This window comes from Carcharodon carcharias, chromosome 22 (assembly GCF_017639515.1).
Source record: "Carcharodon carcharias isolate sCarCar2 chromosome 22, sCarCar2.pri, whole genome shotgun sequence".
NCBI classification, from domain to species: Eukaryota; Metazoa; Chordata; class Chondrichthyes; order Lamniformes; family Lamnidae; genus Carcharodon; species Carcharodon carcharias.
The window spans coordinates 58961258-58979161 of NC_054488.1; the positions used below are offsets into that span (position 1 = coordinate 58961258).

At 39.1% G+C, this 17904-nt stretch overlaps 1 protein-coding gene across 6 annotated transcripts in view; it reads left to right on the forward strand.

The window, feature by feature from the left end:
• Positions 1–16236, forward strand: part of tex2 (testis expressed 2) — a 124086-nt gene extending 107850 nt beyond the window's left edge. For 4 of the 6 annotated variants that reach the window (XM_041217008.1, XM_041217006.1, XM_041217009.1 and 1 more), the window contains exons 9-13: positions 4633–4695; positions 6540–6665; positions 7370–7579; positions 11965–12085; positions 13757–16236. In XM_041217008.1, the coding sequence (XP_041072942.1) occupies positions 4633–4695; positions 6540–6665; positions 7370–7579; positions 11965–12085; positions 13757–13879 (643 nt within the window). In that variant the 3' untranslated portion in view covers positions 13880–16236. The remainder of the gene's footprint in view (positions 1–4632; positions 4696–6539; positions 6666–7369; positions 7580–11964; positions 12086–13756) is intronic. The other 2 variants (XM_041217011.1, XM_041217010.1) reach the window with 2 other exon arrangements.
• The last annotated feature ends 1668 nt before the right edge of the window (positions 16237–17904 follow it).

The following is a 17904-nucleotide window of genomic DNA, read 5'->3' on the forward strand; positions in this document are numbered from 1 at the left end:
GGGGATAATATACTAGCATGGATTGAGGATTGGTTAATGAACAGAAAACAGAGTAGGGATAAACAAATCATTCTTGGGTTGGCAGGCTGCGACTAGTGAGATACTGCAAGGATCAGTGCTTAGGCCCCAGCTATTCAGAATCAATAATTTGGATGTGGGGACCTAATTAATATTTCCAAATTTGCTGATGGCACAAAACTTGGTGGCAATGTGAGTTGTGAGGAGGATGCAAAGAGACTTCAAGGAGATTTAGACAAGCTAAATGAGTGGGCAGGAACATGGTAGATGGAGTATAATTTGGAAAAATGTGAAGTTATCCATTTTAGTAGGAAAAACAGAAATGCAGAATATTTGTTAAATGGGGAGAGATTGTGAAGTTATGATGTCCAGAGGAACCTCGGTGTTCTTTTTTATAAGTCACTGAAAGCTAACATGCAGGTGCAACAAGCAGTTAGGAAGGCAAGTGGTATGTTGGCCTTTATTGCAAGTGGGTTTGAGTACAGGAGTAAGGAATTTTTATTGCAGTTGTATAAACCATTGGAATATTGTGTGCAGTTTTGGTCTCCTTACCCTAGGATGGATGTACTGGCCATAGAGGGAGTGCACCAAGACTAATCCCTGGGATGGTGGAATCGTCCTATGAGGAAAGATTGAGACGACTGGGTCTGTATTCTCTAGAGTTTATAAGAATGAAAATCTCTTTGAAGCCTACAAAATTCTTACAAGACTCGACAGAGTAGCTGCAGGAAGGATGTTCCCCCTGGTTGGGAGGTCTAAAACCAGGCAGCACAGTCTCAGAATAAGAGATAGGCCATTTAGGAACAAGATGAGGAATTTCTCCAGTCAGAGGGTGGTGAATCTTTGGAATTCCCTACCCCAGAAGGCTATGGAGGTTCAGCATTGAGTATGTTCAAAGCAGAGGTTGATGAATTTCAAGATACCAATGACATTAAGTGATATGGGAATAGCATGGAAAGATGACGTTGAGGCAGAAGATCAGCCATGATCTAGTTAAATGGCAGAGCAGCTCGAGGGACCGAATGGCCTTCTTCTGTTCCTATGTCCCTGTGTTCCTAAAAAGGAGATAATTGAATTAGAACCAGTTTAGAGAAGGTTCATTTGACTCATTCCTGGGGTGAAGAGCTTATCTTATGAAGAAAGGTTGAACAGGTTGGGCTTATACCCATTGGACTTTAGAAGAATGAGGTGATCTTATTGAAACAAATGAAGTTCTGAGGAGACTTGATAGGGTGGATACTGAGCGGATGTTTCCTCTTGTGGGGGAAACTAGAACTAGGGGACACAGTTTAAAAATAGGAGGTCTCCCTTTTAAGACTGAGGTGAGGAGAAATTTTTTCTGAGGGTTGTTAGCCTGTGGAATTCTCTTCCCCAGAAAGCAGTGGAGGCTGGGTCATTAAATTTACTCAGGGCTAATTAGATAGGTTTTTGATCGACAAGGGAATTGGGGGTTATGGGGGGCAGAGGGGAAAGTGGATTTGAAACTACAATCATGTCAGCCATGATCATGTCAAATGGTGGAGCAAGCTTGAGGGGCCAAATGGCTTGCATCTGCTCCCAAGACCTATGTTCCTATGGAAGGTTGTCTCATCAGAAACGATGCAATGGAGAAACTGGGAGAATGGAATGGAGTCCTTAGAGGAAGCAGTGTTTGAGCAAGTGGAGTTAAGGTTACTGTAGGAGTCATTCGCTTACATTAAATTTTCATTAATAGTGTATCCCCAGAAATGAAGACAGAGAAGTTAAGGAAGCGAAGGGAAGAGTCCAAGATGGACATTATGTTGGTAAGAGAAGGGTGAAAATTGTAAGCAAAGTTGATGAAAGTTTCCAGTTCAGGCCAAGAGCAGGAAACAGCACTGCTACAGTCATAAACGTACCGAGAAAAGAGGTGAGGGAGAAGGCCCTGAGTAGGACTGGAGCAAGGAATGGTCGTCATGTCCCATAAAAAGTTTAGGCATAGCTAGCACCCATGTGGATACCCATAGCCTCACTTTTTATTTGGAGGAAATGAGTTAAAATAGTTCTTCAATGTAAGAACAAGTTCAGTGAGGCAGAGAAGGGTGGCTATGCCTGCCACTGTCCAATTTATTTCAGACAGCACCTATACAGCCAAGAAGCAGAAGGATGACTTTTATTTTGTCATTCTGGGCTGTGAGTGGCGTTGCATTAACCTGCCACATCAATTTCTTTCCCAGCCCATCTCCCAAAAATTTGGTTCACCTTTGTTGAAACGTGAAGTCTGTTGTAATTTTCACATGTATTCCACCATGTCTAACTTGTCTGTTTTGATTATTTGTTCAGCTGGAAATACCTTCCAAAGTTTCATTTTTAATATATATCTATACATTAACAAGCTATATGCACACATTTTTTTCTTGATTCTTCAATGGGATGTGGGTGCTGCTGGCAAGGCCACCATTTGTTGCCCATTCCTAATTGCCTTTGAACTGAGAGGCTTGCTAGGCCATTTCAGAGGACAGTTGAGAGTCAACCGCATTGCTATGGGTCTTTATTCACATATAAGCCAGACCAAGTAAGGATAACAGGTTACCTTGCCTTAAGGACATTAGTGAACTAAATGGGTTTTTGACATTCGACAATGGTTTCATGACCACCATTACTGAGACTAGCTTTTATTTCCAGATTTATTAATTGAATTTAAATTCCACCAGCTGCTGTGGTGGGATTTGAACCCATGCCCCCAGAGCATTACCCTGTGTCTCTGGGTTAGTACTATGCCACAATCTCTCAACATATACACACAAACAAGGGCATGAGGGGATTGTATATTGATATCATTCCTATTTGAAACCATTCAGATTAGCTACAAATGAGTGCAACAATGTGTTATCGTGCATACGTGGCACAAGGTGAATTTATTTTAAACTCCTACTTAAAACTAAAATACCAACCCTTTGCACAATTGTGTGCATTTTTCAGTTAAAAGAAGATCTGTTTTCACTAACTTCTGTTTATACATTTTTCCTTCATTTTTCCATTTTTAATGTGTTTGATCGGAATCATCTGTGGATTTGTGTGATTCTGGTGAGTGGTAATTGTAATATACAATCCATATAGCATTTGTAAGCTGTGGGAATGTAGTTCTGTCAATATTCCATTCAGAAAGTAAACATTGTTATTCGATACTGCTTGTGCATGGAATTATCTGTCCATAATGTGGGCTGTTACTAAAGGGGCATCGTCATAGAAATGTTTATGACAAGACAGTCTTGATTCCTAAATATGCATTTATGTAACTTGCATTGAGATATGTTATTTGCATGTGACAAGAATTAATATTTGAGACATTGCTCTCCTGGTTCTTCTCTCCATCATGACGATTCCCCTTTACATTCTTGCATTTTGGTGAGCATGCAGTTTTCTTCTTGGCGTGTATGCTAACATGATTTCCTGAGGGACTATAGTGGTTTTAGTACAATAAACAAGTTGCAGCTAAGCTATTATCCAGATCAGTAGCTAAGCAACATAGCCTCCTGGGATCGATAGGCAAATCATCTAAGGGTGTTGTCCCTTTGAACTGTTGTGCGTACTTGTAAGTGTTTTGGTGACCCAAGTTCACATAGTTTGAATCAAACCTCCAAAACATGCATTATACCATATGTCATCTTTGTGATAAGATAATTTGGAAAATCAGTATTGTACTGTACTGCCAAACATTAGGCTGGTGCCTCAACATGAAGGATTTGAAGAGTCATCTTGTAATAATGGAAAATAGCCACGACTCACTTGTTGGAATGAGGAAACTATTCTGTTCACAAATGGAGGAGTTTTTTTGCTATTTATACCATTTCTGCAGTATACAAGAGAAACTCAACCTCTAATTGAGACTGCGAATTCAAAATGAATGTATCCTAGTTGAAAGTCCAGCACTGTAGACATAACTGAACTGCCTTCAAAGTTAATTTAGGAAAGCATAGATATAAAACATTTTACAACCAGTAATAAAGCAAGTCCTTGGCAACCATCCAATCAAACTGCTGATTTTAAACATGTTAATTTGACTACTCATTAAATGTTTATTACATTATTTTTTGTATCTATTGATGCATTTATGAAAATACACATTACCATAAATGCCATCAGCTGTAAATACTTCTGCCTCTCATGGCTATAGCAGATTTAAAGATTGCAGATTGCAACATTCACACTATTAGAAACTTATTAACATGTATTTGCAAAAGCTGTGGGTAACAGTTTACTCTTTCTGGTTTGCCCTTGTACTGTCTCCTTTCTCCAAATAAGTTGAAATTAACACTATATTTAAAAATGTTCGTGCTGCTCATAATTAGAAACTTTATATTAACTTGAAAATAAAGAAGTTTTACTATTTATGCACCCAGTAGAAACTCCAAGCATTCAAATTTACAGCTAGATGCTACATATCCCTGTGCATGGTCCCAGCAATTTCTTAGTGCTAAATTCAGGGAGTATCCCACATTGCAAAAGTGCAACATTGCCATTTTCCACATCAGCTTTCCTGTATACTTTTTTGCGTGAGATTGCCAGTTGGTGTTAAATTGTTGGCAGTTTTGGGATATGGACCTGCACCCATTAAGAAATAGGCTGAGACTGACTAAACTCATTTCATTACAGCCAGCAGACAGAGGAGTCTTTCATCCCAACAGTCTGGTCTCAATTTGATGCCGGGTCTCAGAGGTAAAAGGATAGTCTAACCACTCTGCCACCCAGTTCCCTACTGAATTCTTTCTAAATGCTGTATTTTCCCATTAGTTGGATTTCCAATCAGATAGTTAAGATGCATCCTCTGAAATTTTCTCTAAGTTTACCTTTTTTTTTCTCCATTGAAAATGCTCACATCTGCTACACAGCGTAATGAGCTAATTTAGAGAGAAACTCTACCTATGTTATAAGAAAAGTGGATCTGAAACTTAGTTGAAATAAGAAATTAAACGGGGTTGGGCATAGAAATGGTTTTATAAATATTGGAGCTATTTACTTAAAAATATTGAGGCACCTTAATTACTACAATGATAAGACTGTTGGACTCTCAACTAGGAGATCATGACCCAGTCTTGAATGAGATTTCTAGCCCTAGGGTCACATCTACCAATTTTACGTCATCTATTGTAGAGGAAGGATGGGGCGGGGATGGGTCTTACCTTTCTTGCATCACTTAAAATGCCACTTCTCTATGGAGCAACATTGAAAGTATGTGTGGAAATTACCAAATCAATAGTGAAAGTTTGTAATAATTTTCACCACTGACCATATCTAGTAAACAGCAACTGATTAATGCTTGAAAAACTTAGAAATTATATTGATCTTTAATGATAAAGCATAGCTATTGTACAAGAATAATACAAGTCACTGTCGGTAAATATGGACTGTAAAAACGAACTTAATGCTCATTGTGGACTTCACAGAATAGATTCCCAACTCATTGATACCTGGAAGTGGTTAAAATGCTGTAATATCATTAGGATAGAAATTTAAACAAACTTTGCCCTATTGGTTTGAAGCCATTTGAATCTCTCCATTTAGCTGGTGTCATGGATCTACTCCTAGGTATCTATTATTCTCAATTCCATGCAATTTTCAATACAAATGGCAAAAGCTTGTGTTCAATATTTTTTATGGTTTTGGAACATTGCAAACCAGGATTTTTCTAAATTGACCACTTGTATCCATACATTCATTCCATGGAAGTATAAAAATTCTAGAGGGCACAGTCACATCTGCACACTGGGAATCCATCATATAGTTACCAAGTAACTTTGTAAAGAAATTAAGGAAAGTGTATTTCTGTTCCCAGGAGCTCTATTTGTAGATGTACCATGCGGTGTACTGATCAACTCGACCAGGAATGCCTGGATTTAGATCCTTGTCAAGGATAAGTTAGCTGACAGCTTGCATATTAAAGAGAAGCTGCAGCATCCAGAAAGCAGTAGTGGGGGATGTGGGCCCTGATACTGACTGCTATCCAGTAATTCCTGCAGGAAATGAATGTGTAGAGACTGAGGAAGTATCTTCAGGGTTGGCTGTGATGCCTCTGGATATTTACTGTTGATGTTTCTTAAATGCCATTTTGGTGAAGTACTGAAGGGCTGCTGCTCATAAAATCTTACCCCATATTAGTCACAGCTTCAGAAGAATTATGACAATGGAAAAATGTTAGGGAAGGAAAAATGAAACTATACATCTCAGTAGAATATCTTTAAAATTATTCCTTTTAGATTGAGAAAGCATAGTGATTTCTTTATGGGAAACTGTATATTTGCTTGTTTTTAAAAGGATAGGTTGGGTGGTTTCAGAAAATGTAAATTTCCATCAGTGTAGCAGTTGGTATGTTTTGGAAAACCCTTTGTGATCTAAATAAAATTAAACTTTCGGGGGGCAAAAAATCTTAAATTGTTGACCTAGTTTTCATATTACCTTTTTAGCTTTCCTCTGCATGATCCTAATTGGCTTAAACTTTATACAAATATATAGGATGATTGTTTTAACCTGATTTTCTTTCTCCTCCAATGCTCCTCATATAGGAGTAGACCAAAAGCCTATTGTCTTGCTGATAGTGATGAGGAGTCCTCAAGTGCTGGATCTTCAGATGAAGAAGATGCGCAAGATTTACTGGGAGGAGACAAGGCACTAGCAGCAGCAGCAGAAGGGTATCAGTATTAACTAAAATATTTTGAAGTATTTTATTGTACATTGTAAAGTAATTTAAATGTGCATTCATTTGATCTAAATTTTTTTTATCATTAACAAAAAATAAGCTTCTTTATTCTAATTATTTAGGTTCCAAATTGATTCTAATTTTAAAACAATAGAATACCCATTTTGCAACTATTACATTCACACCACAATCCTAAACCAAGGGAGGAAGGGAATTATGGCTGGTTGTGCAGCATGCCTTTTAATAACGGTTACAATGGTAGGTCAATTGAGACTGAAATTTAATCCTAGGATTTATTGAAACTTTTAATGATATTTAACCAGATACTAGAAGTGTTCTATATCTCTTGGGGAGGAAGTTTACTCACCGTATTTTTTTATTTATTCAATTGCCCTGAAAGAATTACTGACTTTCTTTTACAATAAATTATAAGTGAAAGAATTTTGGCACTCTGGGATATTAGATAACATTACAATAATTTAGCACATCTTGTTTGCTTAATTACATTTACTTTCCCCTCTCCTTGCCCCATGTACTGCTTCCAGTTGAGATTAAAAGGTGGCAGCCCACTTTGCAACTCTGTAAGCAGTGCTGTTTGGGTAGCTGTTAGTTAGTGCACTACCAAGACACAAGTTGATTCTTTTCCTCCTTTTAAATATTCAATGACAAATATTAAACTATTTTCCACATGTGCAGATATGTGGGAGGACATCGACCAAGCAAGATAATGAGACTTGTGGATAAAATTACAAAGTCAAAGTATTTCCAGAAAGCCACAGAAACTGAATTTATTAAGAAGAAGATTGAAGAGGTCTCGAATACACCATTGCTGTTAACAGTAGAAGTTCAGGAGTGCAGAGGAACATTAGCTGTGAATATTCCACCACCACCTACTGACAGAATATGGTAAGGGCAGACTCAGTTACAAATTTCAATGAAATTGCACTCTTTTTGCGAAGCTTAAAAGGTAGTTTTATAGCCAGTCATCCAGTACTGCATTAACTCAAAAGAGTGACATATTTTATGCATTTTTGAAGTGATGGGATCACTAAGTATGTAGGAAATCATAAGCTGGCTTTATCCACTGCCTGCCATAGAATGTGGGATTTCATTCATTTGCGACTTTGCCAGAATCCTATGTTGTTTAATACAATTTTATATACAAGCTGGAGTTTGTATTATTCCTATTCCTAACTGGAATGCTGCTACTTAGAGGGAGGGAAATGCAGTGCAGCTTTTAATTAATCAGTCATGGGATATGAATGTCGCTGGCAAGTCTAGCATATATTGCTCATCCTGAATTACCCTTGAGAAGATGGGGGTGGGCCACCACCTTGAACCATTATAGCAGTTTTTGATCCAGTGGAGTGGCTTGCTGGGCCATTTCAGAGGGCAGTTAAGAGCAGGTCTGGAATCACAAAGGCCTTGACATCAAGTACAGAAAGCAATTGGGAAAACAAAATGGTATGTTGAGCATTTTGAACACTGAGATTTAGATCAAGGGATTCGAAGGTTAGGGCAGAAAAGTAGAGATGACGTAGAAAATCAGCCATGATCTTGTTGAATGGCAGAGCAGGCTCAAGGAACTGAATGGCCCACACCTCTATTTATTTATTTATTTATATTTCAAATACTAGTGGTGGTGGAGGAAGACAACATATGTTGATATCATGGTAGGGAGAGTGTTTATGTGACACTACCAGTGTGCTAAATGGGATAGATTTTGAACAGATCTAGCAACTCCAGACTGGGCAACCATGAGGCGCTGTGGGCTATCAGCAGCAGAATTGTACTCAACCACAATCTGTAACTGCATGGCCTGTCATATCCCCCACTCTTACCATTACCACCAAGCCAGGGGATCAACCCGGGTTGAACGAAGAATGCAGGAGGGCATGCTAGGAGCAGCACCAGGCATACCTAAAAATGAGCTGTCAACCTGATGAAGCTACAACACAGGACTACTTGTGTGCCGAACAGCATAAGTAGCAAGAGATAGACAGAGCTAAGCGATTCTACAACCAATGGATCAGATCTAAGCTCTGAAGTCTGCCACACCTAATTGTGAATGGCGGTGGACAATTAACAACTCAATGGAGGAGGAGGCTCCACAAATATCCCCATCCTCAATGATGGAGGAGCCCAGCACATCAGTGCAAAATGTAAAGCTGAAGCACTTGCAACAATCTTCAGCCAGAAGTGCTGAATGGATGATCCATCTTGGCCTGCTCCACAGGTCTCCAGCATCACAGATGCCAGTCTTTGGCCAATTTGATTCACTCCATGTGATATCAAGAAACAGCTGAAAGCATTGGATACTGCAAAGGCTATGAGCCCTGATATTATTCCAGCAGTACTGAAGACTTGTGCTTCAGAAGTTGCCCCTAGCCAAGCTGTCCTAGTATGGCTACAACATAGGCATCTATCCGGCAATGTGGAAAATTACCTAGCTATGTCCTGTAGACAAGAAGCAGGACAAATCCAACCAGGTAAATTATCACCCCATCAGTCTACTCTTTATCAGTAAAGTGATGGAGGGGGTTATCAACGGTGCTATCAAACGGCACTTGCTTAGCAATAACTTGCTCACTGAAGTGTAATTTAAGTTCCACCAGGGTCACTCAGCTTCTGACCTCATTACAGCCTTGGTTCAAACATGGACAAAAGAGCTGAACTCCAGAGGTGATGTCAGAGTGACTGCTCTTGATATCAAAGCAGCATTTGACCGAGTGTGGCATCAAGGAACCATAGAAAAACTGGAGTCAATGGGAATCGGGGAGAAAACTCTTTGCTACTTGGAGTCATACCTAGAACAAAGAAAGATGGTTGTGGTTGTTGGAGGTCAATCATCTCAGTTCCAGGGCATCACTACAGGAGTTCCTCAGGGTAGTGTCCTTGGCCCAACCATCTTCATCTGCTTTTTCAATGGCTGTCCTTTCATAAGGTCAGAGGTAGGGATGTTCGCTGATGAATGCACAATGTTCACCATTCACGACTCTTCAGATACTGAAGCAGTCCATGTGTATATAAATGACTTGGACGAATGGATTGAAGGGATGGTTGCCAAATTTGCTGATGACACAAAAATAAGTAGGAAAGTAAGTTGTGAAGGGGACATAAGGAGGCTACAAACAGATATAGATAGGTTAAGTGAGTAGGCAAAGATCTGACAAATGGAATATAATGTGAGAAAATGTGAAATTGTCCATTTTGGCAGGAGGAATGAAAGAGAAGCATATTATCTAAATGATGAGAGATTGCAGAGCTCTGAGGTGCAGAAAGTTCTGGGTGTCCTAGCAAATCACAAAAGGCTATTATGCAAATGAAGCAAGTAATTAGGAAAGCTAATAGAATGTTGTCATTTATTGTGAGGGGAATTGAATATAAAAGTAGGGAGGTTATGCTCCAGTTGTACAGGGCACAAGTGAGACCACATCTGGAGTAGTGTGTACAATATTGGTCATCTTTTTTAAGGAAGGATGTAAATATGTGGGAAGCCGTTCAAAGGTTTACCAGACCAATACCTGTAATGGTTGGGTTGTCTTATGAGGAATGGTTGCACAGACTAGGCTTGTATCTGTTGGAGTTTAGAAGAATAAGAGATGACTTGATTGAAACATATAAGATCCTAGGGGTCTTGACAGGGTGAATGTGGAAAAGGTGTTTCCTCTTGTGGAAAAATCTAGAACTAGGGTCACTATTTAAAAATAAGGGGTCGCCCATTTAAAGCAGAGATAAGGCACATTTTTTTGAGGGTCGTGAATCTTTGGAACTCTTCCTGAAAAGGTGGTGGAAGCAGAGTCTGAATATTTTTAAGGCAGAGATGGATAGATTCTTGATAAGCAAGGGGGTGATAGGTTATCAGGGATAGGTGGGATACAGATTTGAGGTTACTATCAGATTAGCCATGATCATATTAAATGGCGTAGCAGGCTCGAGGGGCTGAATGGTTTACTCCAGCTCCTTGTTTGTATGTCCAAATCCAGCAAGACCTGGACAATATCTGGGCTTGGACTGACAAGTGGCAAATAACATTTGCGCCAGACAATGACCATTTACAACAAGAGAGAATCTAACCATCGCCCCTTGACATTCAATGGCATTACCATTACTGAATCCCCCACTACCAACACCCTGGGGGTTACCATTGACCAGAAGCTGAACTGGAATAGCCATGTAAATACTGTGGCTGCAAGAGCAGGCCAGACCTGACTCCCCAGAGCTTGTCTCCCATCTACAAGACACAGGTCAGTGTGATGGCATACTCTCCACTTGCCTGGATGAGCTCCAACAACACTGAAGAAGCTTGACACCATCCAGGATAAAGCAGCTTGCTAGATTGGCACCCCTTGCACAAACTCCCTCCAACACAGAGGAACAATGGCAGCAGTGTGCCATCTACAAGATGCACTGCAGGAACTCACCAAGGGTCCTTTGGCAGCACCTTGCAAACCCACCACCACTACCATCTAAAAGGACAAGGGCAGCAGATAGATGGGAACATCGCCACTGGGAAGTTCCCTTCAAAGCCACTCACCATCCTGACTTGGAAATATATCACCCATTCCTTCACTGTCGCTGGGTCAAAATCCTGTAAGTCCCTCCCTAACAGCACTGTGAGTGTACCTACACCACATGGACTGCAGTGGTTCAAGAAGGCAGCTCCTCACCACCTTCTCAAGGGCAATTGGGGATGGGCAATAAATGCTAGCCTAGCCAGCGACGCCCACATCCTGTAAATGAATAAAAAATAGTGCAGATATCGTGGGAGGAGGGTTGAAGATGTTGGCACTGTGGGGAGGATTGCGGGTGCCAGCACCAAGTCGGGGGAGAAGGAGTGTGGATACCGGCGCCAGGTGGTGGGGGGAGGAATGTGGATACCCACACCAGGTGGTGGGGGGAGGAGAGCAGATACCGACGCCAGGTGGGGGGAGGAGGAGTGCGGATACCGATGTCAGGTTGGGGGGAGGAGGAGTGCAGATACTGGTACCATGGGGAGGAAGACAGCATTGGCAGGGATGCAGTTGCCAGCACCAAGAGGGATTGTACCTGGTAATGCTCGAAGTTTGAACTTTTTTTTATATCAATCATGATAAGCTTGCAAACGAAGTGCCTGTTAACTTGAGCCTTATCAGTATATTAGCTAAAGTGCATCTTCTTTATGCTAATCGTTATTGTGTCCTATTACTTCTCTGGATTTCTGAAAATGCTGATCAATGCATTAGCTGGTTTATTATTTTGCTTTAAAGTTGCTGAAGTTGACTGATGAGATTTGTAATTCATGTTCAAAGGTATGGTTTCCGAACGCCGCCACACTTGGAGTTAAAAGCTCGTCCCAAATTGGGTGAGCGTGAAGTCACTATTGCACATGTAACTGACTGGATAGAAAAGAAACTTGAACAAGAGTTCCAGGTAAGAAATTTATTTAGCATTCCTGAAAACTTCACTGTGATTCCATGCTTCTTACTGTTCCACCTCCCTTCTGTATTCTCCCATTAGTCATAACAATACAGGATGAGGCCATTCAGCCTATCAAGCCCATGCCAATCTTTGTAGAGCAATAAAGTCAACCCCATTTCCCTGCTCTATCCCCATTGCCCTACAAATTTATTTCCTTCAAGTGCCCATCCAGTTTCCTTTTGAAACCATTCATCGTCCCTGCTTCCACCATCCTTGTAGGCAGCAACTTCCAGGTCATTACCACTCGTTGCGTAAAAATGTTCTTCCCCTCACTCCCTGTATCTCTTGCCCAAAACCTTAAATCTGTGTCCCCTACTCCCTGTACAGTCAGCTAATGGGAACAGATTTTCTTTGTCTGCCCTACCTAAACCTGTCATAATCTTGTACACCTGAATTAAATCTCCTCTCCAATGTCCTTTGTTCCAAGGGCAACAACCCCAGTTTTTCCAACCTAACCTTGCAGCTGAATTCCCTCGTCACTGACCCTTTCTGGTAAATCTCCTTTGCACCCTCTTAAGGATCCTCACATCTTTCCTAAAGTGTGGTGTTAATCTAAAAAATTTAAATAAAAGATTTTTTTTTCCAAGTCCGATCACAACTTCTAGTAAATAACTCTTATTCTTAAAATGTGACACTTAAGGCTCACATTAATAATGAGCTCTTAAGCAAGGCACTAGAGGGAACCCTGCATAAAGGGCTGGGAGAAAATTAATGTCTTAAAAAGACTTGTAAAAAGTTTTCATAAGCTTTGCTATTTTTGTTTTCATTGAACTGTTCCCCAATTTCTTCCCCTCCCCATGGAAATAAAATGCGAGCTGTCTTGTGTTCTTTCAAAAAGCTGTAATAGGCAAACAAATTCAATGAATATTTATTAAAGTAGACATAGGTCCAACCCAAACCACGTAGCTATGACAACAGAGCTCACTAGTTTCACCATAGACCTATTGCTTTTACCATCAGGCTGACTATATTCTGATTTTCAACTGCAACTTAGAAGTTTCCCTGTAATCTACCAAACAAAAAGTAGAAAAGCCAAATTTCTCCTCAATTGATAGTGATTGGTGGCACCTTCTTCCTAACTACACAAGGAAGTACTTTTACTTGGAAAGTATTGTTAGCTATGCCCATTTACATCACAGAACATTTTCTTTAATGTTGAAACATGACATGTATACTTACACCGGAATATTTTGTAATTTAGTTGAGATGCTGCAGATTTCCATCCAGAAGTATAGGTTTTATTTCGGAGTGCTGCACTAAATCTAATGGTTGAGCTTCACCTGTTCTTTACTGGTTATTTTTTTACGTAATTTGGTGGTATTCACTCAGTACGAATTGTGGAAGAATAGCTGGAATGTTTTTTTAAACTATGGTTTCTTACATTCTTGACAAGTTGTAAATGTTCGACTTCTAACAATAACAGTTCAATTCATGACCATTTTGTTTGTAATAACTTAATGCAGACTGCAAACGCTTCTCATTGAGGTGACCTTGGATACTTTCAAATAATATACATAGCACTGCGATGGTCATTGGAGCTTTAAAAGAATTTGAAAACTGGCTACCTTGTACTTTTCAAATAAATTGAACAACCAAAGTTTAATTTCTTATTGAATTTTGCAGAAAATTTTTGTTATGCCAAATATGGATGATGTGTACGTTCCAATAATGCATTCCGCCATGGATCCACGTTCATCCACAGTGTGGCCTTCAAAGGAGACACCAGAAGTTGCTGAACGACTGTGACGTACGAAAGTTTTATGTTTACAGTATTATGACGTTGCTGTTCATGTGCTTTCAGCTGTACCATCTGTCTTTTGGACCATTCGTGCCACTATCCTTTCCAGGAATACTTGCAATTTGTTGTACTCAGTATGTGCAGTTTGCTGAGTGTATGTCTCTCTTTCTGTATATTGTTAACAGCTAATATTGTTATAACCATTTGTCACCTAGGCCATTCCAAGAAAATAAAAGCCCAGACGTATATTAAGAGACTATATATAATTGAAATTGTAAATGACTTGTTTGCCGAGAAATGCTTCAGTTTAATCAGGTTCTCATAGGTCTGAGAGAAGATTTCCAAATACATGTAATTGTATGGTTACCTAAGACAACCTTGATGCAGCTGCAGAATTGATGCATGATTGCCTTGTTGGGTCTGAGTATTTATAAAGTACAGTACAATACATCACTAAAATGACAAAGCTGGTCTATAATTGCTAATTTTATATAAGTTGCTCTTGGATACTTGCAGCTCATTGCTTTGTGGTGATTTATCATTAGAAGTGTACTTGCAACTGCATTCTCTTTTATTGACTAATGGGTTCTGCTGACAGTCTGCACACAAGTCTGGTAACTTTGCATCTGAGAGCAAGATCAATATTGTCCCCTTATCTGGACTGTAATTTATAGATTGTGTAGTAAGTTACTTTGTACAACTTACATTTTTACTGCATATTATAAACTGACACATCCCTTTTGCCCAATTCAGGAGCAATTTAGCTACACAAAATACTTTGTTCAACTCTTTGACACCTCCCTATTAATTCACATGATCAAATCATAAGCAACCAACTCATAAAATAATCCACTTTTGCATGATGTCTGTGCAAGAGGAAATTATAGGATTATGTGACAACCACTGTGATATATAATATAAAAGTATATTTTTCAAGTTTTACATTCATGATTTATAAAAAGTGCTACAATTCCTTAAAAATGTTATAATGTATGGAGCAGTGCTGTAATCTACTGCAGATTACATTTCTGTAACCTGGCAGTGATATCACAAACTTAATCCTTAGATGATATAGTTCAGAGTGCTCTACATAATTGTGGGTAGATATATTTAAGAGCAAGGCACTTAGTTCTGATAGGGTTTTTTTTCTCCCTCACAATCATTCTAATGCATGTTAGAAACATCTCAACAGAGACAAGTCCCTCAAATGTAAATTGAGTCAGAATTTTCAAATACAAGAGCAGGTTAATTAATATCAGACCACTTGTTCCATTTCTTGTGAAATTAGTTTTTTTTTAAACCCACAACCACTTTTATAGTATTGTTAGGGCTTGGAAAATGTGTTCTTCACTGAAGTTCAGTAATTGGCCAATCACAAATATAACTAATGGATCTACTTTTAAAAGTGGTGTAGTTTGCAAAATATGAGCAAATGATGTAAGGCTCTTGCTTCTGTAGTGGAGAAGGCACTCTTTTCAAACTCCTTTTGTCAAAACTTTTATGGGTTCTTATTAAAAGCTTTACATTTTTTTAAAATTGGAAATAACTATTAAAACTATGCTGAAGAATCCTGGTAACATTTTTCTAAATGAACGAAGGCAAAGGTATAAAAATGTTGCAGAAGGAAATCTGTCATGTAGGCCAACTCAAAATGCCAGTTTTTTTAAAACCAGGTTTTCTCATTGTGGCATTCTGAGCCTTTGTTCTGTATGTAATGTTTCAATGTTACTTGTGCTTCAGTGCCACTATGCTCATGGTTATTATAATTTCTTGAGCCATAAGTTTCCCTACAGCAGACATTCAACTTGTGTGTAAATTGCCATTCACTACATGAATTGCACATAGATAATTGAAGACTACAGTGTGAAGGATTTAAATCGTATTTCAAGATGAAGTTTCACGAGAAAGTTGATGACCATTTGCAGAATGTTTAATTAAAGCTAAGTAATATATTTTAAGATGTGTATAAAGTTGTATTTTTAATTTTATACATTTGTTTTAATTTAGGCCTGTAGGTACAATATTGTATTTTGTTTCAATCTAATACAAGGGATGCGATGGCCACAAAACAATTTGACAGCATTCCAGTCTTAACCCACGTTCTTGCTTTCCTCTACTTACTTTTCATGGGCAATATTTGCCTGCCGAAAAGAAATCTTTGCATGTCTTGTTGTAGTCAGGCCCTTTGTATGACCTGAATTAAGTGTGCAATAATGAATTGAGTCCATGGACTAAAATGCACTATACATAATCAGAATTAAATAAAGATTCTTATAAATTGTCATATTGTACTTCACGTAATCAAATTAACATTGTGAAGGACTGGCTTGCTATGTTTTATTTAATAAATTCTTCAGTCTAGCAACCTGTGTGGTTTGTTATTTTTGCAACAACTATACCAAGCTAATTAGTATTCCAATTACACTTGGGCCAAAAGAAGTGGCCATTACAACTTGGAATTATTGACATAAAAACAAAAACTGTGGATGCTGGAAATCCAAAACAATAACAGAATTACCTGGAAAAACTCAGCAGGTCTGGCAGCATCGGTGGAGAAGAAGAGTTGACGTTTCGAGTCCTCATGACCTTTCAACAGAACTGATTGAATGTTAGAAGAGGGATGAAATATAAGCTGGTTTAAGGTTGGGGGGGGGTGGGAAGAGAAGTTGAGGTGGGTGGTGTGGTTGTAGGGACAAGCAAGCAGTGATAGGAGCAGATAATCACGCCCTGCCATCCATTCTTAATTAGCACATTTGTTTAGATAATATCAGCACCTTCGACACTTCTTTGTTCCATTGTCTGAGACATCTTTTGATTATCTGCACCTATCACTGCTTGCTTGTCCCTATAACCACACCACCCCCTCAGCCCATTTCTCTCTCCCCACCCCCCGGCCCCCCCCCAACTTAAACCAGCTTATATTTCACCCCTCTTCTAACATTCAATCAGTTCTGTTGAAGGGTCATGAGGACTCGAAACGTCAACTCTTTTCTTCTCTGCCGATGCTGCCAGTCCTGCTGAGTTTTTCCAGGTAATTCTGTTTTTGTTTCGGAATTATTTACAGTCTGGCTATGTGTACTACCTTAATCTGCAGAATGGGGTAGTTTAGCTATTCCCAGTGCTGAACTCCCCATCTGTTTTTGATCCCAATATTCTCATTTCCTGATGATGGTAGCTTCACACGCTACGGCATTGTTTCATGGATATCGGCTGCTCCCTTGATTGTTCAACCATTGAGTCTGAGGATTGAGCATTGGCCAGTTATTTCGGGAGGTAGGAGGGGTAAACAGACCAGATCAAAAAGAGAAAAATCAAACAAAGTTGTTTTGAAGTAGAGGCATACACTATTAAAGTACATTTATATAAATGATGGAATAATTTGAAACAAAATGACGATGCTCACAAAATAATTATAGATGAGGAAAGGCCATTTGGTTATCTTACTTCACAACGACCCTGTAGCTTTCTTTCAATTGTTAAATAATTCTAGAGTTTTCACTTACATTACTCTATCCAGAAATCCCTTCTATGTGACAATCTTCCTAATGATATTAAATTTACCTTTTACAAATTTGAAACTATCCCATGCAATTTAGTTTGAAATAATTTTCCAGATGTACCTTATCCTTACCATCTTATACACCTCAATCAGATCACTGCTCAGTCACCACCTTACAAAGCTAAAAAGTCATGCTTCTTGTCTGACATTAGTGGCTAGCTACGTTATTTCTGGCCTGTGAATATCTCCCCTGTATTTCGGTGACCAGAATTTCACATTGTACGCTGAAGATGTTTTTTCTGACTCACACCTGACTATTGTGGCTACATAATTTGAAATTCCATTCATTGTTTTGCAGTAGTGGGGCATGTTGAACATTGTCTATTCTGCAGTGGTTGAGAATTTACTAAAACTCCTGGATCTTTCAGCATCAACATTAGCTATGGTATTTCAGGCATTCATGGAAGGTTGCTTGAAATGGCACTGTCACCAATGTACATGATCACCTATTTTTAACTAATGGGCAGCACTTCA